The sequence below is a fragment of the Anguilla anguilla genome, chromosome 8, assembly GCF_013347855.1.
Source record: "Anguilla anguilla isolate fAngAng1 chromosome 8, fAngAng1.pri, whole genome shotgun sequence".
Classification (NCBI taxonomy): Eukaryota; Metazoa; Chordata; class Actinopteri; order Anguilliformes; family Anguillidae; genus Anguilla; species Anguilla anguilla.
In genome coordinates this window covers 25,908,312-25,935,639 of record NC_049208.1, presented here as the reverse complement: position 1 = coordinate 25,935,639, position 27,328 = coordinate 25,908,312, and the positions used below count along the sequence as shown (strand labels likewise).

Genomic DNA, 27,328 nt, shown 5'->3' with positions numbered 1-27,328 from the left:
GCAGCAGTTTCGCCTAAACCCCTGAATAACTGCTCGCTCTCCTGGGGTGTACAGTGAAGCCTTACTGACACTGTGAAGAAAGTAAGAAGGCAGACCCAAGAAAAAAAAGAAAGAGGTGATTTGTGACGTTTTCACCTCTCATTTCATTCCTAACCTATGGTATGAAAGCAGCAACATATCAGCTATAATTATAGCTAAAAATCAAGCTTTTATTTAACCAGCAGCTCCCATCATGATTAATGATCCCTATAGCAAGACACCTGACTGAGCAACACATTTGAAAAAAAATTCTAAAAACATGAACACATTGTATAAACCACAGTACCAAGCAAAATAAGATAAATACTGTAGTTATTTTGTATGACATCTGTTCATTAACTGTTCATTAGGAATAAAATTAAAATTAGAAATGTTTTTATCTGTGGTTTTATTTACTGCTTAACGTTTCAACACATGTAATTTGAGCACATTGCTCAACAGGTGACACAAATGACTTATTTTATGTGGCCATATATTTTTACTTTTTGGAAACATTAAGAAGTTATGAGAAGGCCCAACTCCCAAAGCATACAAAGAATACACTTATGAGAAAACAGTGCAAAACTTGGAAAGCAGTACAACAGCTAGCTTATTTAAGCAAGTTGTTAGTTACTTAAATCCACAGCTGACTGGGCCAAGGGCATCAGATAAATGAGCCGATTAATGGTGTGTTGATTTGAAGCGTTTCCATGAGGAGAAGCTGTGTTTGCAGTTCGCTCAGGTTTCTTCCAGGCTCTTCAGGGGGCCATGGGGTTGAATTAACTGAATCTCTGTCACCATCGCCATGCAGTGGTTAGTTATGTATAAACTGGCAAAACCATTCTACAGAGAGACTGTTCTGAATCATCCTTTTACATAAGGACCACTAGTTGAAATTGTATATAGACTAGTAAAATAACACTGTGAAAATGTTATTGTTGTCTTAATATAAGTTAGTGGAAGAACACACAGCCATCTGTTGCACTGGTAGCTGCCCTGACTATAGAAAGTGATTAAGTAAGTTGAATTTTCTTGGCAGAGCAGACAAGTTTGTTTCTCTGTCCCACTTCCAAGTTGTGTGTTAACAGCCAGTTAACTTTATCCAAAACTGCAAGAATAGCCACTGGCTAAGCCCACAAATATACTGCTTTCGACTGCAGTTGTGCTGTGCTGTGCCCAGGTCTATGTGCACAGAATCACAGAAGACACAATCAATGCTCTGCCCAGATTCCAGCTCTGCCCAAGTCTCCCAAAACTTCAAATGTATCCACTGATTTTGTTTGCTAAAGTACCACTTATTCAAAATAATTTTCAAAGGACAGAGAGTCCAGGCCTAGGTTTTCACGGGGCTGCTGGCCCCAGACCCCAGAGAAGGTACATGGGGATATCGGTTTACCTGAGCTCCGCTGAGGTGGTCTGGCGGCGCAGGGGGTTGACGGGAGTCAGCGACGGCAGCCGGAGGGTGCCCCTGAGGCGCGAGGCGCCAGGAGGGGGCGGTGGGGGCACGGAGGCGGAGAGCAGGCAGGTGTGCGCGAGGACGCGGCTCCTCTGCAGGGCCCTTCGGTGCCGGAGCCCGGCGGAACCCAGGCCCAGGCCCGCGGAGGGGCCGGCTCTGCTCATGTCTCCCAGCGCGCAGAACGAGGGTTGTGCTCCCGAGCCCAGAGCGCGCGCTCACGCAAGGGCCATCAATAATCAACGCGCATTAAAGATGCATCAGCGAGCGCTGGCGCTGCAGCCCCCTCCCACTCACGCACGGGTCAGCTTTCAGCCACAAGCAATGGCAGACACGCAGTCAGTCAGGTGGTTTGCTCAAGATTTATTAGCTCCAATGAGTTTAAACCAAAGGACCACTCCCTGGATTTTTATTCTAAAAGATGCCATTTTCAACATTCAATGTGTCTAGGAAAATTTTAATTTAAACTGTCAGCATACTAAATCATTCAAAAACAACACGTTGAATGTCACAGACCATGTCTGATTCATTATCAAAATCCCTTCCAATCAAAATCGATCCTTCCCCCTCACCTCTGCTTGTATCAAAACTTTCTTGCTACGGTCAACAACAAAGTTTCATTCAGATTACATGAACGTTTCTGGTGTGTCCTTTGCTGGGAAGGGGCTCACAGAGGCTTGTTTGTACCCAGGCTGTAACCCAAGCCCCATTAGCGCAGCTGCCACAGAACCAGCAGCGGAACGCAAGTCAGACTAAACAAACCCGACCCACACTGGCTGGTGCCTTCTGTTTCCTCAAGGGCTCAGGTTGCGCTCCAGTTCCCATAGCCAGGCCCACTCGGCCGCACACAGCTCTCACCACCAGCCCAGGGGACACCGGAGCAAGCAGCCAAGCAGTAACAGTGCACCTTCCTCTTAATTACAACTGGAGCTGTGGCAGACAAAGCACCCAAATTAAAACTGCCAGTGTGTCCTCCTGCAGACATACAATACAGCCCGAAACTCCATTAATGCCAAATCAGTTCTGTCCGCACCTCAGACCAATTGGAAACTTTCAAAATATGGTGATTATGAAATGAATAATGTCCCAGAATTTGTCATGGTAACAGATTAGATTAGTGAAGATCCCACCTTTCAGGGAGATAAACCCAGTGAAGCATTTTTAGTGGCAGTCAATACAAGCACTTGCCAAAAAGGCAGGCAAGGCCCTGTTGTCATAGCAGGTTCACAGCAAATTAACCAGGGTTACCTGGGTACTGTTGCATTAGCTCACTGCTGCACACCTGTTCTGTTGTTCTCTCCCTCTCCACCTTAACCGATGTGTGGTGAGCGTTCTGGCGCAAAATGGCTGCCGTGCATCACCCAGGTTGGTGCTACACATTGGTGGTGGGTGAGGAGAGATCCCCCTTATCACTGTAAAGCATTTTGAGCATATGGAAAAGTGGTATATAAAGGCAATGATTCACTCATTCACCTCTCTAATCACCACCAACTCTTCGGCAGTACCAAAGAGTAGTGAGGGGAAATGGTAACTGCCTTGCAGGGGAGTGCATACACGGTCACACATTCCATTTAAATGTGCACAGCAGGGACAGGAGGATATACTTTTTTTTTTGAAGGCGGGATAATGTTCATTTCAAATATTAACCACGCTCTGTGGAAAACGAGACGTCTTCATGACACAGCTTTACGACTGATTTTCCTAACAGGTGATTTCAGAATTTGCACTCTGGAGAGGAACATCACTTGCACGCTACAGCAAGGAGCATCACCTCAAAATCAACTGCAGGGTTGTGACATTTGTCAAACGATGAGTTAAAATGGGAACACCCATCAGGTTGTCCTTATATTTCACATTAGCCACCCAAACTGACTAAACAAAAACTAATAGATGCAATACAAAACAAGGCTGTTACTTGATATCAAAACTATATTATGGCAATGTGTTGAATCTTCAGGGGGGTATTGGCATTGCAACTGAGAAATCCTTCCACAGAAATGATTTGCGGTTTTGTACATGACTATGCCCCCAGTATGCCAGCCAGACGTGTCTGAGCAAGAGCAAGCTTGTTGCTTGGCAAACGGCCCAATGCCCAGCGTGATACCGCTCACATTTCAAACATCCACTGATGCAACTGGATGTGTTGACTGGTGCAATTCTGCTTAATCACACTGTTTTACTCAATGGTAAAAGGACTGGGTGGCAGCTATAGAATGTGCAAAGCTTGCAGCCTTCAGGTCAGGGCTAGTTATTTTACCATGTACATACTTTACAAAATCAAGAGAAACAAAAACTCATGACAAGAGTTTATTTAGTGTTGAATTGCAAGTTTATTTAAGCTGTTGAGCTTGAGCTGTCCATTGCTACGGTCCTGTGGACAAGACGAGACTTCCAGCCCTGGACTGGAGCAGGCTCTGAGGAGGCAAAGGAGAAAAGGACCGATGAAGTCAAAAGCAGGCTGCAGTAACCATTCTACTGGGGTCCGGCTGTGTCCATTTCACTGCAGCCCTCAGTTTTATTAAGCAACAGGATGACTCCTATGAACTGAGCACCAACACTTATTAAACCAGCATTTTAATTTTTTTAATCAAGGTACTCCCATTTTGTGTTCCAGGCATAGAGTAGATGGACCCCCGTTACTGGCCTCACTGGCCTCACAGGCATTACACACTTAGCACATACTCCCGAAAGAACAAAGCTTGCCATTTTTATACGTTTATACAGCTGGATATTTGCTGAAGCAATTCAGCATAGACAGTGTCCCCACCTGGTACTCAAACTGTAGCATTTGAGTCACAGAGTTTAAACAGGCCACGTACTCTCGGTCTGGTGGACCCCAGTGCGTGTTGGTTTTCGCTCTTCGGTCCTGGGCGACGCACAGGGCACATCGGGAGAGAGAAGTGGGTTAAGACATGCCGAGTTAACAGCAACCACTTACATGCGCTAGCAGATCCAGTGGTCCTCACAGTGAGGCTCTGGGGGGAGCCTCAGCAGGTCCTGTGAACAGGCCCATATAGATGCCAATGTCTCCACACTTGTGTCTGCAGGGGAGAAAGAGGGGGATAATTGCAGGACTGAAGGAAACGTTGCTGCTGAGACTCAGCCGGCAGGTGTAAAGGGTGACAAAAAAGGGCACAAGCTACAGACCGACAACTTGCCTTTTGTCAGAGGGTCAGGCGCCGCCTCAGCCTCCCTCTCCCAAGCAAGGCTCCTGCAGAAACAGAAACAGTGAGCCTGTGGACACAACGGGACTGGTGTGTGTGTCTGTGTGAGCAGGAGTGTCTGTGTGTGTGTGTGTGTGTGTGAGTAGGTGTGTCTGTGTGTGCGTGCGTGTGTCTGCATGTGTCTATATATATCAGTGTGTGCCTCTCCGTGTGTGCCTGTTCCATAGCTACAGCTTTTCTAGTATAAGCCAATGTTAATGCAAAAATTAATTTCAAGCACCCACTGTCAGACACATGCCACAGGTGTTACAAATAAAACTACCGAACTACCATCAAGCCTGAATATTACCTGCGAGCTGGAAAAAATAGGAGCTAGGAGTGTTTGTGTGGGGCAGTTTGCTAGAATTCACAGCCATTCATGGAAAAAGGTAGCAGCAAAGTCTACAGTGCTGGGCCAAGTAGGTGACTGCATTCATTAGCTAGCTATAGCTACATTATGCAGGGGAAAATAAAGATCGGGAAAAGCCTGAGGTAAGCCCACGTATGGCCGTCTGGAAAACATTGTGGGCTGTGGTGGCAAATTACAAGAAATACCCCATTTTGTTGCACAATATATACTAGGAACAGCAGGTCTGATATTATGTACAACTGAGAAGTCAACAAAAATCATGCAAAGAATCATCATACTTGCCCAGTTTTCTTTCTATTCAAAACAGTAATGGCAGCAGTTGGGTGGTAACATGAGCTAGACGTGAGCCACTTTGGGGCTGTGGGTCTGCTGTGGCCGAGACGCTGCAGCTCATCGTTTTCACCTTGTACAGCGGGGCCAGTGCAGTACTGACCCGTCGGCGTGTGTTTAGAGAGGCGGGGCCTTCTGGTGGAGGCCAGGGGGCCCAGAGGCCCATTCTGGCATCACACTCCCGAGGGATGGAGCGAGAGCTTGTCCAAACACTCCAGCCAAGAGGGGAGGATGACGAGGGGGTAAGAATGGATCACAGTGCAGAAACAAACACTCACAGGAGCCCGTGGGCTGGGGCCGCTACATACCGCACGACACGCAATGCCACTCCTGCTCCACTGCATTCGAGCTGGGAGCAGATCAGGAGTACATATTTGCAACACAGAGATTACATACAGACTTAGTGACTGTTACACACACCCTTTTTAGGTGCCATCAGAGTACATAAGAGGACATCTTGAAGCTAGATTGGCTGGTCACTGGCATGAGTTACACACAGTAATAGAACTACTAGAATGGTTCTACTCAAATGGTTCACCAGATTGTTTCCAGAAGCTGAGAATCTAAATTAGACATGATTAATGGCTCACTTCGTTAAATTCAAATTCAATTCATAGATTAGCCGATGCCATCAACGGTACATGGCTATAGCCTGCGTTGATATGTACATTCATGTCGTCACATCTCGGTCTTTGATTGAAAACATTTTGAACCAATCTAGTAATTCTATTAAATCTGTATGGTTATCCCACCCTCTACCCACAAGCCTGAAGTCGATCCACTCCCACATCCATTGCCAAGTCCCCCCGGTCCAATCCTCCCACTTACTCTTGTTTACGTAGTTCATATTATCCACAAACACATCAATTTCTACAGAAACAGCTTAAAACTTACAACTAGAAGGGAATAAAAGTTCTTCAGGTACAAACTGCTGAGCAACACAAGTTGCAATTCAATCTTAGTACCTCCAATTACACCCCCCCCCTCCCCCGCACCCAACTACAACCCAAATAGTGTACCAATAAACTTCATGGTTCCAAAAAATCGACATCATCTTTGAATCTTGAATCTACAGAAAGAGCTGTAAACCAAACTAACTCAAACCACCCACCACCCACCCCCCTCCAAAGAAATTAAAAGGGGAATCAGTTTACTCCGTATTTAGGCAAACTAAAACAGAGGGTAATACAAGAGAACTAAAACTTGTTTTAGCTTAAGAAACTAAAACAAATACAACCACAATTGCCAAGAGGATAAGATTAGAAATCTCTATGGTCAAAGAAACTGAGCATACCTGTAGCAAGATGATTCAGAATTGCTCAGTAACTGAGGTGTGCGCTACTGTTCTACAGTTCTCAAATGGTCTTTACAACTCGACACAGTGAAAAATAAAAATAGGCCTGTACAGAGGATCCATACACAGTCTCAGGATGCTGGATACTCCGTTAACTTGCAAGTCCAGAGATCAGGCAAGACAGAGAGAGCCGCCATTCCCAATACAAGTCCAGCAGCCTGCAGCCTACACATCTCAGACACATACGGGCTACAACCCTACCTCCCGCCCACCCCCCAAGTCATAAAATCCCCCGTCTCACTCACCCCCCCACCCCTGCTTGAGCCAGTGACACAGCAGCACGCAGCCGCCCCCGCGGGCAGCCGCCTCTCACAGAACACGCATTCCCTGACCGCGTCGCAGTCGGTAGCCAAAGTACCGGACACTGCTCGGTTCGAGGCGCAGTCGAGCGCCGTTTCTCACCAGAAGTTTTACGCCGACAGACAAGAGGATGGACAGAAACGTTCTGCACTGTGATGCCACTCTCAGGAGTATGATGCCAGAACCCAGGAATACCACTTCAGTGGGAAGTGGACTGAAAGGGGCAGGGATAGTCTAGATGCTTGGATTTAAAAAAATATATATCTTTTTTTACATTCAAAATTTAATCATTAAAAACAAGTAACACTTACCTCTACGGCTGATCTGCAAGCACACCTCTTGATGCATACAAGTCCAGGCTCTACTGTCCACTGACTGCAGCAGAACTACTGATCCTCAATGCAATCAACTGCCGAGGGCCTCTACTGAAGGAGGGGCCAGCTGGCTGCTGGCCCTGACTGCACAGCTATGGCCTCCTCATGCACTCAAGACACGATGGACAGACAAGACACACCAGCCTCTCTCCTCAGGTAGTCTCTTCAGCCAGGTGATTGGGGGAGGGAGGCAGGGAAGGAGGAAGAAATCTGCTCGACTTCACATCACACTAGATCTCGTACGTCAGATGGAGGTTCCTTTTTGCCCTTGAGTTTGGCTACAGAAACTGGCTGAGAAGCTGGCCAATGAGATTACATCATATCCTGAATTAATCAGCACAGATGACCTCAGTCGTCAGACAAAAGCTGCCAGTCAAACTGGCTTGTAATCAATATGGACATACATACGCACACACTTGTCCCCTGGGGTAGATAAGTTTTCCCCTCTTGAGCTTCATTAGCCTCCTTGCATTCAAGAATGTAAAATTTTACATTTTTGGAAATATATTTGCAGTTGCCAGATGCCTTTATGATATTCTTCTTGAAAAGGTGCATTGGATTTCACACTAATCTCCAATGTCAGGACAACAGACAACTTGCAGCCAGGCAAAAAGAAACTGGAGACAAATGCAAATACGGCATAGCGTACATCCCCAGATTAATTTAATTCAAATTAAAGGCAAACTACTCGGTAAAAACTGCAGATTATTTTAACATCTAATCCAGTGTCAAAAAATGGCCAAAAGGTGTTCATTTACTTCATCCAGTCAAGCATATTGTATACTTGTTAATTTGTGACATTTGCTGAAGATTATCTGAGCGGAGACTGCGTGAATATTAGCCATGGCTAAATCAGACAATAAGAAATTGTCACATTTGTAAAATTGTGCACTGTCCCTCACAAATAATTCATCCACAATTTGATGGAATAGCCTTGATTGACATGAAATGACTATGTAGACCTGTAATACTGAATATATACCATACAATTATTGGTATAAGTAAAAATTAATTCCACATTTAGCCCCTAGTGACCCATTCCGAGTGTTTATAGTTATAGTACTAAACCTTCATCTGGGTTATTTTTGAATCTCGAACACTATACAATCCAGGGCATGTTCCACTTCCCAAAGCTGAAACTTTAAATTACGTACAAATTACATATGGGTCTCAACAATGGTCCCTGAGGAACGCCTGTTATTTCCCACTGATATTTTTTAAATGCATTGTTGTCAGCATTATTGTCATTTAAGAAATTTCACGACGGCATACATGTTCATCCTCCCATTTTTCAGACCAACCAAGCAAGCGAACCAAGGTTGGTGAATGGAGCTGCATAGGAAGCCTCAGACTTCAGTCAGATGGTAGTTCACAACTGACGATTAAAATCTCAGGTTTGTTTACTTCATTTAAAGGAGTAACATGGTGGTTGAACGTGACACTTCCCAGTTGTCTTTAGGAAACAAAACAAATGTGCATAATTTTTTTAATTATTCAGTCATTTCAATGTACTTTAAAACGTATTTTTCTAAGCCTAAATTTCCCACTATAAAAGTTCACCCGAACCGTCTGGGCGTGGTAATGAGAACGGTCAGTTAACTATGACAGACCATGCCCCGTTACCATAGCTACCCCCATGATACGCGCTCTTTTTGCGAGACTGAATTTTCACAAGCTAGCTAGCTTAGTAGTATATCAAGTATCGATAGATAGCTAAGGTAAGGACGTTGACTTATATTCAATTATAATTTTTGCTATCTAGCTAGCCAAGTTAAGATAAAAGCAACTACAACGTCCCCATAAAAGCAAACTAGCTAGCTAACGTTATCGATAACATTGCCTTATGAAAGCAAACTACCGAGCTAGCTAACGTTAGCTAGCTAGCTCAATGAATATAACCAGAAATAACCTAATAGTCCTTAAAAGGCACTCTAATTTAAGTGAACCTAACATTAGTCAAATATTTGCATTGTCTTGCCTGTAAGCCAGCGGCGCAAACTATGGGTCTCGAGTTATCCATGGGTTTACGGGGCGTGGAAAGGGGAGTGGTTACTGTATGTGACGCACCAAGTTGACAACTTTCTCAACCGGTTGAAAAAAGGACGATAAATTTAAAACGCATATTTCTCCAAAAATACAGAACGGACATATTTAATACTTTACTCATTGTGTTTCTTCAATGCCTCTTGTGCAAATAGCACATAAAACCGAGAAAGTGTGAAAATCACCATGGTACTCCTTTAAACATACAATTCATTTAAGGTGAGTACATAAGGAGTACATTTTCATGCTCCACTGAAAATGTGCTTTCAGAGGGGTGTAGAGAAGAAGTTTAAACACACCCTTTTGCTGATGTACAATGGAACTCCAGCAAGACGACCCTAACCCAACTACTGCAATGGCACATTACAGCAGGAGCAAATGTTCTAGTAAAACATAAAGGTCATGAAATCAGGGGCAACTGTGAACAGCGAATGAGCTCTTTACGCAGTGTACCAAGGGGTCTTTTTTGTCATACTGCCAATTTGCTTTTTGTTCAGTGAACCTGTTGAGAAAAATATACAGAGAATCCAACACAATGATGAAACATGAACATTGCAGGTTAACGATATTGGCGACAATGAAGCCATATAATATGTCCAGCCTGGGACAGATTCCATGATCATCTCATTCTTATGAGCAATTCTATATCAGGCCTGAAGGCTACCATTTAGATTTAAAATATGAACACAGCCATTTATTTCCTTGAAGACTCTGAAGAGCTTGGAGTTCACCCAACATAAGACAGGTTTTTGTGGAGAGTCTCAGAAGCATTGCACAGATCTGCAGGGCACTGCAACGCTTGCAGTCAATGGCTGGAGTCATTGGGATTGTTCCGTGCATTTCCCCCTGAGCCTTTGGTAGACATGGCAGCTGCTGCATGGGACTGAGCACTAGCAGCGGCATTCCGGAAGTTACCATTTTTGCCATGGCAATACACCATGCCTGAATAGAGCCAGGGGTGACCATTATTGAATCATTTTTGGTGACCATTTGCATAGAAAACCTTTGGCTGTACGGCAATACAGGGCATGCTTGAGGACATTCTTTCGCCTCATACAATGAGCAAAAAGGAGAAAAAAGTTTTGTAGAGCTCTTTGAATAGCGCTCCATTTGACAAGATAATGGAATTGTGGCAAAACATTTATTCAGATAAAGTTTGTCACCCTAATGATAAGCCATTGGTCCACATTTAATACTTGATGCAATAATCAGTTAACATTTTTACTGTCCAAGTTGAGAAGCAGTTTAAAAACACCAATTACAATGACAGGAGTATGAAAAGGCCATGGGGCCTATAGAATCCAGATTCTGAAAAACACACATGCAATCACTGGACGAAAAGTGTAGGGGAAGGGTTTGAGCAATAAAGCAAAGGGATTAACACTCACAAAGACTGGCAGAGTACTTGTCTTCTGTGCTGCCAAATCCTCAACCTTTGGACGGTTCTGACATATGCATCAAGCCATCAACTGACATGGTGAAATCTGTTCACCAAGTCCACTAGCATACTGGATGTTAACTATACTTCAACAGCAATTTAAGTTAGAGCGGTCTATTTCCAAGACAGCACACTATACATCTGACCACTACTCATTTACAGACCATAAGTAGATGGATAATATTTTGCCAAGTTTCTGCCTGGAAACTAATTTAAAGGTACAAAATGCAATACATTTAAGCGCCTCAGAGTACACTGAAAAGCGCTGTGCAAAAAGGAGAAAGAAATTAAACTATTGGGCTACTGTTGAATAAAAGTGATTGTGTCCATCTTTGGCAAATTTGATGATCTGGCAAAGTGCATTGGATTCAAATAATTTTAAGCTGTAAAATGACAATAGGAGAGAAAAAATGCCTACACGTAGCCAGTGGTAGCTATTAATCCTCAATTTACTCGCATTTACAACTCTGGCGTACACAATCAGTCCAGAAGTTCTGAACCAAACTGCAGATGTTCTATCCAATACACTATAGGGGTGGCAAAATTCCAACGACTGAAAAGGTCTCACTTTCCATGGCAGATTCCATGAGAAGGATCAAAACTCTACACAAGTGTTCTACCAACAATACAAATTGTTGGTATTTTGGCCAGAGTATTTAACCATACTACACATACCAACAACATCTGTGTTTAGTGAAAATAAAAACCAGGTCATTCGCTGTTCAAGTACACAAAATGCACCACCCTCACTTGGGGGTATGAGCTGTTCCTCAACCGATCTCCTGACTGGAAAGCTCTCTCGATATTTGAAAATTTGGGTTTGGATCAACGGCACAGTACTGTGCCAAGAACAAACTTAGAAGAGGTTTGGAAAAGTAAAGAACCAATTGCAGCCTTTATTGTAAAGTTACATATTTTCAAAATGTTAAATGGCACAAAAAACAACCATAGAAAGGTGAAGGTTAACTTACAAATTGAACCACCACAACATGAGTCACATAACACGATATAACTACACAGAAGATTATACTGAAAGAGGGCACGGTAAGGAATCACCAAGATGGGCCAGATGACCAAATACACACTACTTCAAATACAAAATAAAAAATAAAAAAAAAAAGAACTTTCCATAAAATTATGATTCTTCAAGCTAAAATGCAAAATATACTCAACTTAAATACATTTGACTCAGGATGTTCAGATGGAGAACCTACACAAGAGTGCTGCTTTTTTTGTTGTTTTTTGTTTTTTTAAAGGTGAGACAGATAACCATTAGAACCGGGGCTTCTTGGCAGGCCCGTCAAACTCCTCGCGGACACGGCCGAATCCGGGGTTCCCAGGGCCCATTCCTCTGGGTCCCCCTGGGCCACCCTGGGGGAAACGCTCATTGCGCTACAGGTATCGTTCACCAAAGCAATGGGAGGGGAAAGGGGAGAGATCGTTGTGTTCAAGTCCACACAGTGAGGGTGCACGGAGCCATTAATGTGGTTCGCAAGCCAAACACAAACACCCCAGATTTAAAAAATAAAAGTAAAACAATTAAAACAAACAAAAAATGAAACGGGGGAGACACGTCCGGAGAAAAGGTTCGTCGATACAGTCCCAATACGCAGATCCACAGGTGCCACAGGCGACATACAGAGAAGGAAGAGAGGTGATAATTTTGTTAGTTTGACCCTGCTAAGACCTGCATGCACGCCACGGGCTAAGCTACATCACAGGCTGCGTGGCTGGCCAGAGGGGTATTTAATAAAAAGACTGGGCTGCTGTTAAGCTGACAGTGGACATGGCAGCAATGCCGTACACTTCTTTCCACTGGAGTGGATAGAATCAGCGGCCTGAAGGCAATAATCACAGCCGAGCGTTTTTACTAAATGCCTGTCACGTTTTTTTGGTTGTGAACAGACACCCACCCCAGCCTACATGAAATATCTGGTTTGAAAATGTGGCATTGGGACGTTGCTGTATTTTGTCCTCAGATCAGGTTTCAGATGAGGCATTAAATCCTTCCATTTGGTCTCTTTTTGGGGGAAACCCCACTAATTCATGATGTTGCAGTGTTACAAATGCCTTCGTACTGGCAACAATTTGAGACAATTAAGTAGGCTACTGGCAGGTTGAGTGGCTGGTTATTGAATATGCAATGAAGGCATGTTAACTAAGTTTGACAGTCAAAATATAAACCCCAAATCAGTCAAGTCTACTGCTCCATGGCCATTTTGTTCACTTATCTGTGGCCCACCTCTAGAACTGAATCTGAAGGAGTCATCTCCTGCCATCGTATGGTAGGGAAATGTTTTAGATTCGCACAGCAATTTTGCAATACAAATGACAACCAATTGATTATTGGAAAATGTTTAAATGTTCTGAAGCATTCAAATTAATTTATATTAGCTGAATATTACTACAACTCTCAGCATTACCACAGGGTTGACAAAAATGTACAAAAGCCATTATGAATGACCTTTGATAACCTAATACTAATCCGACATTAGTGCTCAAGTACATTTTACCTGAGAGTGTTATTTTAACTTTATATGAAAAAAGATTCTAGTTCAGCAATACTAATGGTGAATTGCTTTCCTATTCATTATAAAATCAGTCGTCTTAAATTACAAATCTTGTTCAATATCCACATTTACAATTTATGTTCATTACAGATTTTATGAATATTTGTTTGGGTACAGGGGGCTCTTCCCAAGTTAACAAGGGAGCTAGCCAATTTTCTTCAGTTTAATAATCAGCATGAGTTATTTTGTAGTACAATTAAGGTTGTTATAATTCCTCATGCCAGTTGGTGTTTTTTTTTTTTTGGGGGGTGGGGGGTAAATGTTACCAAATCACCCATTTTTTGTACATGTATCATTCAATAGAATTTAACATAGCACTGGAACAAATAGCACTTTCCCCACATAAGAATGCTTGTAAGGCCAGAGAAACATCTTTACATAACTGGCTGTGATTGTGCTTATAGACAGCCAATCAGAAAAGGATTTACTGAAGTTAGAATGTGCCCTTTAGAGGTTGCGCCGGACCAGAACGTTAATTTAACCTCAAGCGCTTGGTGATGAAACGCTGCATTCTGACTTTCTTGAAATGGCTGTTAAAACATCTTTTGGACACAACCGGGCATTTGTAGCACTTTCAGTTCAAAGTTCACTATAATCATGAACATACAGCAAGCTTGGGACTAGCAAGCTTGTGGAGAAATTTAATTTCTGGTGAAATTAGAAATTTGTGTGTGTAAGAATGACAAAAGTTGAATTATTCCCCTCACATTTTAATTAAAATATATAACCATGGGCAAAGGGCTAAAAAACTCGCCAAAAAACAACCTCTGCAAAATGGGGTCGGTGTAAAAGTGCGGTTCAGAATAGATTTTGCATGTGATAATGCAAATTAAAGATCTTCCACAAAGAATCAACGCATACCGAAATGCGGCTTAGTAAACAGGCCCAGGATATACACTAGTGCAATTTCATAGTGGTTCAATTGCCTAGCTTCAATTCAAACATTAATTGGAACACACAGACCGACACCAATTGGTGCCACGTGAACCCTACTTCACTTAAGTCAATCAAAATCTAAGAACTTCGCATAAATAAAGGGCAGCAGCACCACCAAAAGTAGGTAATGTGTGAGCAGTTAACCCATTATCTGCTTTAGAGACGAGCCACAAGTTTTTTGCATTTTGTTGAATGGGCAGTCAAGCCTTCTGTCCCCATATTCTACAGAAGTTTGCAGCAAGCAAGTCACCTACAAAAAAAATTAACTAGGCTTAAACAGAGTGGCTTTAGTAAACATACAACCAACATTTGGACTTGAGTGAAAAGAAAGTCTCACCCAAATGTCTGGCAGTTTGGCCTTCGGGAAAGGCTTGCAGCTATTGCAGAACCAGAGGCAACATTCAGGCACACCAGCTCTTAACTCATAGAGCTCGGCTGCCTTGGTGACTGACAGCCAGAATTTCATTTGGATTTGATAAAACTGACTGCATAGATCTACCAACTGAATAACTAGGGCTGGGACCACTTAATTCATTATCGACAACACAGTAAAATCAGTATGTCCCCCCCATTCTTTGACAGAATGCAGTTCTGTAACAATCACAAACGCAGGGACACGGCCATGCCAAGAAGCATCTGCCCTTCCAAAGGGGTGTTTCAAAAGCAGGGCAGAATGTGGATGAATTCAGACCCTGTCTAAAACTTTTTTCTGAACAAAAATAAAAATGCTAATTGTGGATATGACAGTGAAAAGAATAACATAAAAGCAATAACATCAAGGAGCTGTTGTCAAGTCCACTAAATTTATGTTTGATTGTAAACACAAGAAAGCTCCTTTGATAGCTATGAAACTCCTCTAGCAAAAACAAAGCAGTTTAGCTTCTCCTCGAGTCCATTCCATGTTTAAATTTTTACATGTGGGTGGTTTTCGCAGGATATTGTCTTAAGGAAACTTCTAGTTTCACATGTTTAGTTCAATACATAGGCAATACTGTTTTCCGTTAATAATAAAAACATTGCTATTTATCAATAGATTTGTCCAGACTTATTCCACAACATTTATTGTCCCAGCCCTAGAAATAACACAAATCATGCACCCCTGCACTCAACAATAGTGTACAGAAACATTAAAATCCATTTTGAATAGCATGTACACCCCTGCCTTTTTCCGCAACTTAAAGCTGGCTTTCATTACCTAAAGATGCAATAATGGACTGAGAAAACAAGCCACAGCATGAAACCAGCTATAGACCTAGAGCAGACGACCATGTTGAGTCGTCTCGCTTGAATTACGTAACAATACTGGCACTGCCCTCATTCCCCCAGAAACAAGGTGACCTGGAGATTATGAAAATTGCTTTCCTTTCTGAAAAGCACAGGTCAGCTCACTGTGGCAGGCTTTAGCCTGAAATTGAGGGCGTTCAGTCGGGGCTGAGCCACAAACATTAATACCTACACCCCAGTCTTCACAAAAAGCTTTCAAGTCCATCTCCTCTGGGTCTTACACCATAAAATGCTTATGGGAGGTGTGTAAGTTTAAAAACCAAGAGGCACCTTTGCTTATGGAAATATCAACCTGTACTAAAACTTGCTTTGAGCTTGCAAAGCTGCATGTGCACACTACACATGTGAAGAAACTACAACGCACACAAACACGCAAAACGGAGTACCTATTAAAGCAAGTTCATGGAAATGATCTTCACGAACACTGAACATTCCACATTTAAGCCATAACGTGCAGGGTAGGACAGTGGAAAACACGTTAACCTCCAGGTTTGATGCAGTATAATTCTGCTTCACACTCGGTGCTCTTGCACCTGTAGCTGCAAGGCAGCCACCGGAAGCCCTACAGCATCACTACTGCAACTTTTCAGTGCCTGTCCGACATCAACAGTCCAACACTCAAGACAGGACTTGCAGTTTTAAAAACACCCCATGAGAACACAAACCCATGAGGAGAAAACACTGGAGTGTGAGTTTTAGTACAGGTCGATTTTACACAGCAAGGACAGCTCAAAACGGTGGAACCGAGCGGGCCGCCCATGAGCCTACGGATACGGCCAGTATACGCGCAACCACAACGAGGACAGCCCAACGCAGACCGCTCCGGCAGCCAGCGAAACCTCACATTCACAGCTGCTGCGGATATCTGCAAATGCAGTCTGCTTTTCGGTGACCTATTCCGACCCATCGCGCAAACAATACAACTGATTCCCGCTTCCTTCCCCCCCACTATTCTTTCCACTCAGGGATACGTTACCATTTCATTGGGCATCATGGCACCTCCCATGCCCCCTGCTGCAGGCGCCCCCATCCCCTGGTGGCCCTCAAAGCCCATGTTGCCCATGGGGAACTTCTGGTTTGGTGAGCCAAATGGCATATCTGTGTGACAGAGGGGTTTGGGGTCAGAGGCTGGTGAGGGGGAGCTTGTGTCACTGAAGGAAGCTCTAGCATGCCATGACTAAATCTTAACACTTCTTTGTACTTTGTACTCATGGATGGGGTGTTTTTAACAGGCATGATACTGTACTCAGAAATTTATGTTATGGTTTGAGAACTTACAGCTCTATGCAATAGCACCTTTACACAAATACTCTATTGGAACTCAAATCAGTGTTGCAGTTAATGCAACTTATTGCACTAGTGTGTGGTGTAGTTGCTAGAGTTTCTGCTTAACCATGGGTAACAGCTCTGTGCAGCTCCACATGATTGCAGCTACAGAATGCACTTCACCGATCTTTCTGTTTAATTACTATTCATTCCAAAAATAATTTTCCGACACAGACACACACACAACTTTGAGCATCTTCTGAAACAAAAAGAAAAATGCTGGGTATGACACAGGTCATTAATATTTAGGGGTCATTTTAGACAGACAATATACAGGTTGGCTGGACTTGCGCGTTAAACTCACCTGACATGCCCATTGCTCCGCTTCCACTCATCCTCATATCGCGTTCTCTCTGCAACACAGGCCTGCTGGTGAGAACACTGCACCCAACCCGCGACTACATCTCTACCAGGGTTCCACACTGACCCCCACCCAAGCCCAACAGTTCCCAGTCCGCAGGGAAGCGAAGGTGCACCTGGGTCAGGTAATGACACTGAACTAGAACTGCTGCAGCAGAGCATCTGCGTGAGGATCACATTTCTGCCAACTCTGCCGCCATCAAAACCGCATTCTCCCATTTGTGACTTTTCCTAAACAAGTGTCTTTCAACATTTATCAACATGTCTTATCACACCTAAGGTATCAATGGATAAATGCACTTAATCACTTGGTCCTTGTATTATGCATTCTAGTGTTAATGGAAAGCACTTAAGCAGGACTTCTGCCACATCAGAACCGGCTCGGTCACTTGTGTAGGACAGCCGCCACCCATTTAAGGCTCATTTACTACCAATCCGCTTGCAGGAGGCTCTCGGACGACACTCACAGAGTCCATGAAGCCGCCCATCCTGTAGGACTCCTCACGCTGGCGGCGCATCTGCTCCTCCATCTCCCGCTGCCGCAGCATCTCCTCCTCCCGCCTGCGCCGCTCCTCCTCCTGCCTGTGGAGTCAGAAGCCACTCGCGCAGTTAGCACTGCAGCCCACACCACCCACCCACCCAAACTGCTGCCATGCCACATTCAGAGGATGCACAATGTTTTTAAGTTTTTAAGAAATGGAAACGTGCCTTCCGTACCTCAGCTGCATCTCCTTGCGCTTCTGCATCTCCTGGCTGTGCATCTCCTCCATGCGCCGCAGCTCCTCCTGGCGCCTCAGCAGGTCTGCAGGGCACAGAGCAGGACACGTCAAACACTGTGCTTACGCAAACCGTGACCAAGCAGAGGTGCACGCGCCCCGGGGAGGGGGGGGGGGCATACCCTGTCGGAGCAGGTTAGCCTGGTGCTCGTGGAAGGCGTCCTCCATCTCGCCCTCCAGCTTGTCGCGCGCCTCGCGGATGTTCTTCTCCACCTGCTGGCGCTGCTGCTTCTCCATGTCGTCCAGAGACTTCCAGCGCTGAGAGTACTCAAACTCGAAGGAGCCGGGGTGGGCGAATCGAGGGGGCTGCTCGCGCTCCCTGGGGAACACAACTCATGTGAATTACAATACTTTCAATACAAAGACTGTATTAAGAACTGCTCTATTACAGTGGTGCATTCCACCAGGTATGTACTGTGACTTCTGTTGCAGCTTCCTGTATTACTTGGGTCAACCACCGCCAATAGATTATCAGCCCGTGTAAAACACTGGGTCACCATCACCAACAAGCTAGGTGGCAGAATAGCATAATGATTAGGGAACTTTGCTGGCAACTTTTTTTTTTTTTTTGGAAGAGACAGTCTGCCCTCCTTCTGTTTTTATCCCAGGGAGAAAGTGGAGAGGGTGACAGATAGTGAAGGGATCACAATGGAAAAGTGCCAAAAGAGGGGATGAATCCAGTCAGCTGCCCCATGTACTGCACCACATGACTGGCCGGGCACGTAACTGTGGCGGCAAGCTTGGTTCCCATGTGGCGCACTGCCACTGTACCTGTGAGCAAGCTACCTGACCAATTTCTTCTGCAAATGTCCAATGGTATAAATAGACTATGTAAAGAATGAAAATTTAAGCCTGCACTGGAGAAGAGTATTTGGTAAATGCCTAAACTGTAAAAATGTAAATGGCTACAAGCAAATTGGGGGTTAAAAAAAAATTCACAAAGGCCCATGCGCTATGCACTGCATTGTGTGAGGTGTAAATGGCTTTTTCCCCTAAACAGCTGCCATCTGCCCCCACTAGCATTTCACACCATCTGCACCAAAACAGTTGGTATGAATGGGTCAATCAGCAGGACAAAGTGTGCTGAGGTCAGCCCCCACTGTGGCCTTTACCAAACAGGATGTGGCTTTTTAAAAAAGCCAATATGTCACTCTTAAATACACAGATTGGAAAACGGTAAGCTTCCTGGATTTAGAAAAGCCTTGTGCATGGCCTTACTTCTGGTACTTGGGGTTCTTCTGAGCCAGCTTCTCAGGCAGACCATCCTCATCATCATACTGCTCCAGTGGCTCCACCACAACTGGACGTGGTGTCCTATCACAAAAAATAAACAAAAATACAAGAAGTTGTTTCATAGCACGCTTCCTAAACAAGTCCACATGACTGATGCACACAATACTGACAAAACAAGAACAGGACAACACCAAGTGTGAATCAATCAGAATATCATCTCATGTCCCCTAAGACCATGAAGTGGTCCATCAGTTTATTCACAGGACATCACGGACAGATCACACGTCACTTCTCAGATGCAGCAGCAATTGAAAGTCTGCCATTTAAGCAAATAACTACTTTATTTGTATCTTGGATTTCTGATAATGAAAAGCTGAGAGGAAATAAGCAGACCTTCTATATTGGGATCTGAAAAACACAATTAGTGGCACTTCATGAAGTGACAATGTAGTGTTGCTGCATTATACCCGTTTGACAACTATTCCATTTAACAGTGAGGTGTGGAGTCAAGTACATTTCTGCCATATAAAGCATATGCACGTCTATCACTATACAGAGCACATGCAATCAGTTCCTTACGTGGTCAGCAGGAAGACTCCATCATTGCAGCGGTCCATAGCCTTGCGGGCAGCTGGTTTTGTGGCAAACTCAACAATGCCCTTCCCAATGGAGCGTCCACGGTCGTCCACAATGACCACCGCCCTCTCCACCTGACCGAACTGAGAGAAGGCTTCATCCAGCAGTTCGTTGGAGACGAAAGGGGATAGGTTGCGCACAGACAGAGCAGCGGAGTGTGTGGCGAAGCGCACCCTCAGCTGTCGGCCCTTCATGGGCACGTCATCCAATTCTGCTTTGGCAATCTCAGCCAAGGCACGCGATTCCTGTAGGACAAAGCATTTCGATATAGTACATTTAGAGAGCTGTATCCAACGAGCCACTTCAAAATGTACAAAACAAATGAGTAAACATTTAATCTATTACAGAAACAGGTGAAGTAAGGCACCTGCTAATACAAGAGTTTAAGAGTTCTGGGATGAATTTTAGAAAGACAAGACATGCATTCTCTCCATGTAAACCAAGCTAAATTAGCAAAACAGGTTTCCACAGACCAAGAAGCCTTACCAAACGAATAAAGCCAAATCCCTTAATATTGTTGATGAAGATTTCGCTTGGTTCTCCATACTTGGAGAAAAGCTTTCTGAATTCAGCCTCGGTGATGTCGTTAGGGAGATTTCCAACGAAGAGACGACAACGCTGAGTGTAGGTCTTCTCTCCTGGTCTGCGTAAGAGGGACAATGTTGCTCTCAACTCCTGGGGGGGGGGGGGGGGTAATTGGGAAGGGGGAAAATTAGGAATCACAGGTCACACTGAACACAGCTAACTTAAATCTTTTCTGTACGGTTAAACACGAATAGTGTATTATACATATTTACTTGCATACGAATTCGGTGCCTTCCGCCTTGTGGCACAACGAATCTAACGCATGTAACCAACTGTGTCACGTGTTTCCATCCACACAGCGCAAATGTGCATAAATATTTACTCTCAATTTTAGAATCCGTAAGGAAACCACAAAAGGGGCAACTTAAACATGTCCACGCTCAGCAACGCACAAACTGAGTAGCCAGCCCGCTAACGTTACAAAACGGGAAGCAAACGCACACAATGCTAGCTAGCCAACAGTTAGCTTTCGGTGGGATGCGAAATTGACAAAATAGGATTTTAGAAGTCGTTTACTTTTATTACTAGGCCAGGAAACGCCACATGTGGTCTCAGGGGTAAGACAGAAGTGCCAGTCTTTTACAACGTCGATTCTTAACCAAGGCAGTCTAAACGGTGCATAAAATGGCGACCTTCAGTGTGTGCTTTTGAAATGGAGTCTAGGGAGGAAGGAAATGCACAAGCGAACCAATTGCTGCAGCTCTACAAGCAATAGCAACAGTAACGTTTAGTTTCAACAGTTAACTACCTATTCAATATATTTCATAAGCGGACAGAAACGTAGGCGTTAATTTACACGAATTGTTCGAGTCGAGCGATTTATCTCTGATGATTGTAGGGTAGCGTAAGCAACGTTACCTGCGGCTGTGCGTTGTGCTCATTGGGCTTTGTCTTTTGCTCTTCTGGGGGCGGCTTGTTTGCGGCTTGGGCTGGTTTCTGGCCGTTTCCAATTCCAGTTTTTTGCGGGTTCTTGATGGCTTGGTTCGGTGGCGACGTGAGTCCAGGCTTCGCAGGCGGAGACTGCAGCTTAGGCTGTCCGACAGGGCCCTGTGGGGGCGTCTTGTTCGCCTGAGCAGGGGCCTGTGGTGTCGCTGGGGCTGCAGGCTGGGTCACCGTAGCAGGAGGTTGAGGTTTCTGTGGAGTTGTTGGGTTGGCCGGGGGTCCCTGGTTTGGTGGATGTCCATGCCCGATCCCTTGTTGGGGACCTCTGTTTTGGAAGGGATGTGGATTCTGATTCCTAAAGTTTGGGTTTCCAATTCCGCCACGCATCCCACCGCCTCCCCGGCGCTGGAATCCGCCACGGTTCCTAAAGCGGTCTCGAGACATTTTTGACTTTGAACAAATGAGAATACAAAATTAACTTTATACAAACGTAACCTGAAATGACCGACGCTTTAAAAGATAACAAACAATAAATAAAATGTAGGCGTCACAGCAGCCGTTTTTGCTATCTAGCCCACCAAGATAACTCTCCTGGAGACTTCTTAAAATGGCGGCGAACAGCACCCTTTGTCTCTTTGTAGTGCGACTGTGCTTATTCCCGTCCCCGCCCCCAAAGCATTACGCAATTACATTGGCCAATTAGGATGTCCTGGGCTCAAATGACAATTCCTTCAACATGAAAAATTGCGCTGTGAATATTGGGGCACATTTTTGAAAGTCCAAGTACAATTACAGGTAAAGTTTGCTTTGGTATTAAACTCGGTTAAAATAGTTATGTTAAATAATTATTAAAATATAATGTGATATATAATATAAAATAGATTATAATTTTTCAAAAAATATTGTTACGATATACATCCATTTTGGTCTGAAAATCCAGTGCTTAGTGGAGCACAAATACATTTGAGGTGGAACACAGAGAGCCCAACACTTTGGCCAGTTTCGGGGAACCTGAACGTTCTGGGAAATTTCAAACGTCGGCAACTGTTCCAGATGGCGGGAATATGACTGCGCATACTGCCTCCAGCTATGGAATAGTCAGGCCTGGCTTGAAAGCTACATAGGCCTACCTGGCTATGTGGTTTACTCTTTTACACTAAGCAGCAATACTTAACCACGTAGGCCTAAATTAAGAGACAGAAATGGCAGTGCTTGAAAAAAATACAGAAAAAGCAATGTGTTGTTGTGGGTTTACAAAAAAACCGAACCATGAATGAAGTTGTAGTTTAAGCAATAGAGTAGGCTATACCAAATCTTATTTTAAAAATTGTGATATGTACTACAAGGCATAGAGAACACTGTGTTGTCAGCCACATGTTTCGTCCACGGACGTCATCACAGAGTGAAGGTTCTTCCATAACATATTGTATGAACAGTAAATATTCAAGTTTTGCGCATTTTCTTTTTTGTACTTTGATTGCTGTTTTGAGCACCACCCCCTGCGTTGTTCTATACACCCCATGTTTACATCGCTGTAATATCAAGTGCACAGTACCAACCACTCTGTTTTGTTTTTTTTCATGACAATAATGTGTGAAGGCACAATTAGACCTGTATAAACCAGTGTATTTAAAAGCAGAAACGTGTTTTCTAAATAAGTAGTTTGATGGTTTCTGCTGGTGGCATTTTGCAACAACAAACTGGTTATTTCTCCCTTCTGGACAAAAACTGACTGGCAATGAAAAGATGAGTGAAGACATTTTCTTTCTTTCCTCACCTCGATCCACTTGGATTACAAGAATAGGAACTTGGTATAATTTTCTTTAGAAATTACACTCATCAATTTGTGCATAGAAATCTCTTCAGCAGTTGTTAAGTATGTATGTACCCTTATATACAATTCTGTACCAACGACACACATTTAAATGAAAGGCTGCACCAGGCAAGAGTTCTGTAGTCTATGGATTCTTGCATTACTGCTGATGTTAAGAAAGGAAAAAAATAAAATATTTGTAAATCTAATAGTCATCTTGTTAAACCACAGCACAGTACAACCTGATATCTACATGAAGAAAACAACAAAACAAATTAACGTTAAACATCGTTGTCTTTCTCCAAAATGTGTCATGGCTGTTTTCATATTGTTGTTAATGATGAATGACACAATCCTGACATAGGGCAAGATGATCAGAGGGTTATGATAGCTGGTAGCTAGTTTAAACGATTGTGTAGTCTGATTGGAGTCTCATTGGTTGGTCAAACACATAATTTTCAAGTAATTTTGTCAAAATTTATTTTCTTAATAATTTTTTTCTTCACCACTTTAAAATTATGTTTTTATTAAGAATATTACATATAAGTCCTATGATAGATTGGTGATCTGTCCAGGTTGTATTCCTACCTCTCACCTAATGCATGCTGGGATAGGCTCCGACACCCCCCTGACCAGGATAAGCAGGTATAGATAATGGATGGGTGTATATTACATTTAAGGCTTTGTGCTCAGTGCAATTCTAGGATGTATACAGCCAAAAAAATAAAAAACAAAAGAAATATCCAGCATTGACAAAATACACTGGCTAATCTCCACATGTTTCGACTCAGGAAAGACTGTCCTTCAGGCAAAAGCTGGAAAAAAAGAAATGAGAAAAATCACTGAAAATTAAGGTATGTTTTCTGGTCTCTGCATTTAAGAATTTCATGTGATTGAATAATCCTACATATTAGCTGTGGACTGCTCAGCCGGGTTTATTATTTTAATTATAAGCAAAGTAAAGCACAGGCAACTTGAGAAACATTAATAAAAATGTATGTATGTAAGTATGAATGAATGTGAATAAGTATATCTTCAATGATGTTCATCAGATGCATCATCAACAATTATAGTCTAATTTATCCATTTAAACTGTACTATGCTATTGCACAGTACTGTATGTCCATAGGTTTAATTAATATAATTTGATCACCCTATATTGTGAGAGTGGTTTCAATCAACATTTGTCTTTAAGTACGAGCCACATTTAATTGCATGTGCTATTTCAATGGAAACAAATATTGTTTACTCAATTTAGTTGCATATTGAACTCACTGAGTTTTGCAGTCATTTAAATATTATTTTTGATTGAATCCATGATTAAAGGGGGTTACAGTACCTCCAAATGTATATATTTTTTTCATGGTCTGAACACACACACACACACACACACACACACACGTACATGCATGCTAGCACACACACACACATGCACGCGTGCACACACACATGCACATAGATGCATGCATGCATGCACACACCCATTTCACCATTAACCTAGAATCAGAAGCTTACTAAATTAAATATCTCATTCTAATTCTCCAGGCTCTCTCTGACAGCAGCATTGCCTGAGCCAACCCAACACTCTTCTGAATCTCCGACGACCTCGTACGGTCTGTGTGCTTTTCTCAGCCACCTCTCTAACTGTGTACTGCTGGGATCGACTGAGATATTCTGTGGTAGATATGGAAAGTACCAGTTCCTCAGCTGGTCTGTCCATCTGTCTGTGTGTCTCTTCCATGAACGACTCCACTTCTACCCCTCCTTCCTCCTCCTTCGTTGTCTTTTTCCGTCTGTCTTTAAATTCCTTTAGCCTCTCTTTATTCAGGCTCTTTTCATCCTCAAGTTGTTCCATCTCTACGATCTTCTCTTCCTTCAGTCTTGCAATTTCTGTTTCCTTTTCCTCCTTTAGTTTCTCCATGTCTTTGACCATCTCATCCTTTAGATTTTCCATCTCCTGTTCTCTTCTCCTCAACAAGTCCTTGGTTATCTGTATTTCTATCTTCATCTTTTCCAGCTCTTCCCTCTCTCTCTGGAAATCAGGTCTCTGTTCCTGCTCTTCCTTCTCTCTCTGTAAATCAGGTCTCTGTAACAAGAAATATATGACATATTTTTACATAATATATTTTAAATTTAATCCAACTAGTCTAGCTGAATACCAGAGCTATACATAATACATGTGAATATGTGGGAATCTCTTCATTGATCTTCATCAGACACATCATCAACATTTTGCTGACCAGAATGACCGATTTGTAATCTAACATCTCTGTTTCAATTTGTAATCTAATATCTCCCTTTATACCATACTGTACTATTCATACTGCATCATGATGATACAAGGGTTTCAAATTTGATAACCACAGGTTGTGAGATTGGTTTCAATCAACATTTTTTTAAAAACTTTAAATCAATATTATTGCAATTTTCTGTGGAAATAAGATGTCTTTCAACAATTTTAGTTGACTGTAGTACCCACATGTTTTTACAGTCAAGTTAAGGATTTTTTTTGTTATCCTGGAAAAAAGGGGGATACAATACCAACATACAGTACATAGATAAATTCAGGTCACATGCTGTACATGCACACACTTCACCATGAAAACAAAATCACAAGCTGGGTATGATATATCTCTTTTGTCAGCCGTCCCACTAACTTCACTGCTGGGATCGACCAAGATATTCTGTGGCAGATATGGAAAGTACCAGTTCCTCAGATGATCTGTCCTTCTGTCTGTGTGTCTCTTCCATGAACGACTCCACTTCTACCCCTTCTTCCTCCTCCTTCGTTGTCTTTTTCCGTCTGTCACTAAATTCCTTTAGCCTCTCTTTCTTCAGGCTCTTTTCATCAAGTTGTTCCATCTCTACGATCTTCTCTTCCTTCAGTCTTGCAATTTCTGTTTCCTTTTCCTCCTTTAGTTTCTCCATGTCTTTGACCATCTCATCCTTTAGATTTTCCATCTCCTGTTCTCTTCTCCTCAACAAGTCCTTGGTTATCTGTATTTCTATCTTCATCTTTTCCAGCTCTTCCCTCTCTCTCTGTAAATCAGGTCTCTGTTCCAGTTGTTCCTTCTGGTCCTCCTCCTGTATTTTCCCCACCTCTTCCTCAATTCCATGTATCTCTCTCTTGACCAGGTCAAGAATTTGGTCTTCTCTCATTGTCTCATCCTGCTGTCTCTCCTGAGCATCACTCTCTCTCATCATTTGACCCAGGGAAGAGTGTCCTTCAGGCAAATACTGAAAAAACAAAACAAAACAAAATCACTCAAAATTAGGACATGCTTTCTGATCTCTGCAGTTCAAAATTTTACCACTAACTGAAAGTCTTCATTGCTACACATCAAGAATGGTACACTCAGCCAGGTTCATTAATTCCATTTAAAATTAAATTAAATTAAAATTAAAGTAAATGACAATATAATGTGCTGGTAAATTGGTGAATGTGATAAAACATATTTAGCAAATGGTAATAAGAAATATACAACATATTTTTATATTATATATTTTATATTTAATCCGACATAAGTTTATCTGAATACCAGAACTATACATAATACACGTGAATATGTGTGAATCTTTTCATTGATCTTCATCAGAAACATAATCAACATTTTGCTGACCAGAATGCTTGATTTGTAATCTCTGTTTCTATTTGTAATCTTATATCTCTCTTTATACTGTACTGTACCATTTATACTGCATAATATTGATCCATTGGTTCCTTAATACAATTTGATAACCATAGGTTGTGAGATCAACATTTGTTTTTAACTTGAAGTCAATTTTATTGCAGTTTTCTGTGGAAACAAGATATCTTTCAACAATTTTAGTTGACTGTACCCACATGTTTTTACAGTCAAGTTAAGGATTTTTTTTTGTTATCCTGGAAAAAGGGGGGATACAATACCAACATACAGTACATAGATAAATTCAGGTCACATGCTGTACATGCACACACTTCACCATGAAAACAACATCACAAGCTGGGAAAGCTCAGTATGATACATCTGTTGTCAAGCATCCCTCTAACTGTGTACAGATGTG

General features: G+C 42.8%; 2 protein-coding genes across 7 annotated transcripts in view; both read right to left on the bottom strand.

Moving 5' to 3' along the window:
• Window positions 1-3,765: 3,765 nt before the first annotated feature.
• On the bottom strand, window positions 3,766-22,319 carry sfpq (splicing factor proline/glutamine-rich). 3 transcript variants are annotated; one of them, XR_004766526.1, is made up of 12 exons: window positions 21,448-22,319; window positions 20,491-20,679; window positions 19,948-20,249; window positions 19,354-19,449; window positions 18,258-18,454; window positions 18,068-18,161; window positions 17,827-17,941; window positions 17,304-17,352; window positions 16,650-16,771; window positions 4,630-4,682; window positions 4,410-4,512; window positions 3,766-3,885 (listed from the first exon to the last, which is right to left on the bottom strand). XR_004766526.1 is itself a non-coding variant. In XM_035429187.1 (10 exons), exons 1-10 carry the CDS (start codon window positions 21,913-21,915, stop codon window positions 12,156-12,158), a joined length of 1,752 nt encoding a protein of 583 aa, XP_035285078.1. In that variant the 5' UTR covers window positions 21,916-22,318; the 3' UTR covers window positions 11,750-12,155. The 3 variants fall into 3 exon arrangements, 2 of the variants coding, with proteins under 2 accessions (XP_035285078.1, XP_035285079.1); XM_035429187.1 differs by lacking the exons at window positions 3,766-3,885; window positions 4,410-4,512; window positions 4,630-4,682 and adding an exon at window positions 11,750-12,275 and having other exon boundaries at window positions 21,448-22,318; XM_035429188.1 differs by lacking the exons at window positions 3,766-3,885; window positions 4,410-4,512; window positions 4,630-4,682 and adding an exon at window positions 12,137-12,275 and having other exon boundaries at window positions 18,077-18,161; window positions 21,448-22,316.
• Window positions 22,320-23,218: 899 nt separating this feature from the next.
• Window positions 23,219-27,328, bottom strand: part of si:ch211-250g4.3 (trichohyalin) — a 35,530-nt gene continuing 31,420 nt past the window's right edge. For 3 of the 4 annotated variants that reach the window (XM_035429142.1, XM_035429138.1, XM_035429141.1), the window contains 2 exons: window positions 25,991-26,521; window positions 23,988-25,370 (listed from right to left, as the gene is read on the bottom strand). In XM_035429142.1, coding sequence (XP_035285033.1) covers window positions 24,813-25,370; window positions 25,991-26,521 — 1,089 coding nt within the window. In that variant the 3' untranslated portion in view covers window positions 23,988-24,812. Of the gene's footprint in view, window positions 25,371-25,990; window positions 26,522-27,328 lie in introns of all 4 variants that reach the window. The other variant, XM_035429139.1, reaches the window with a different exon arrangement.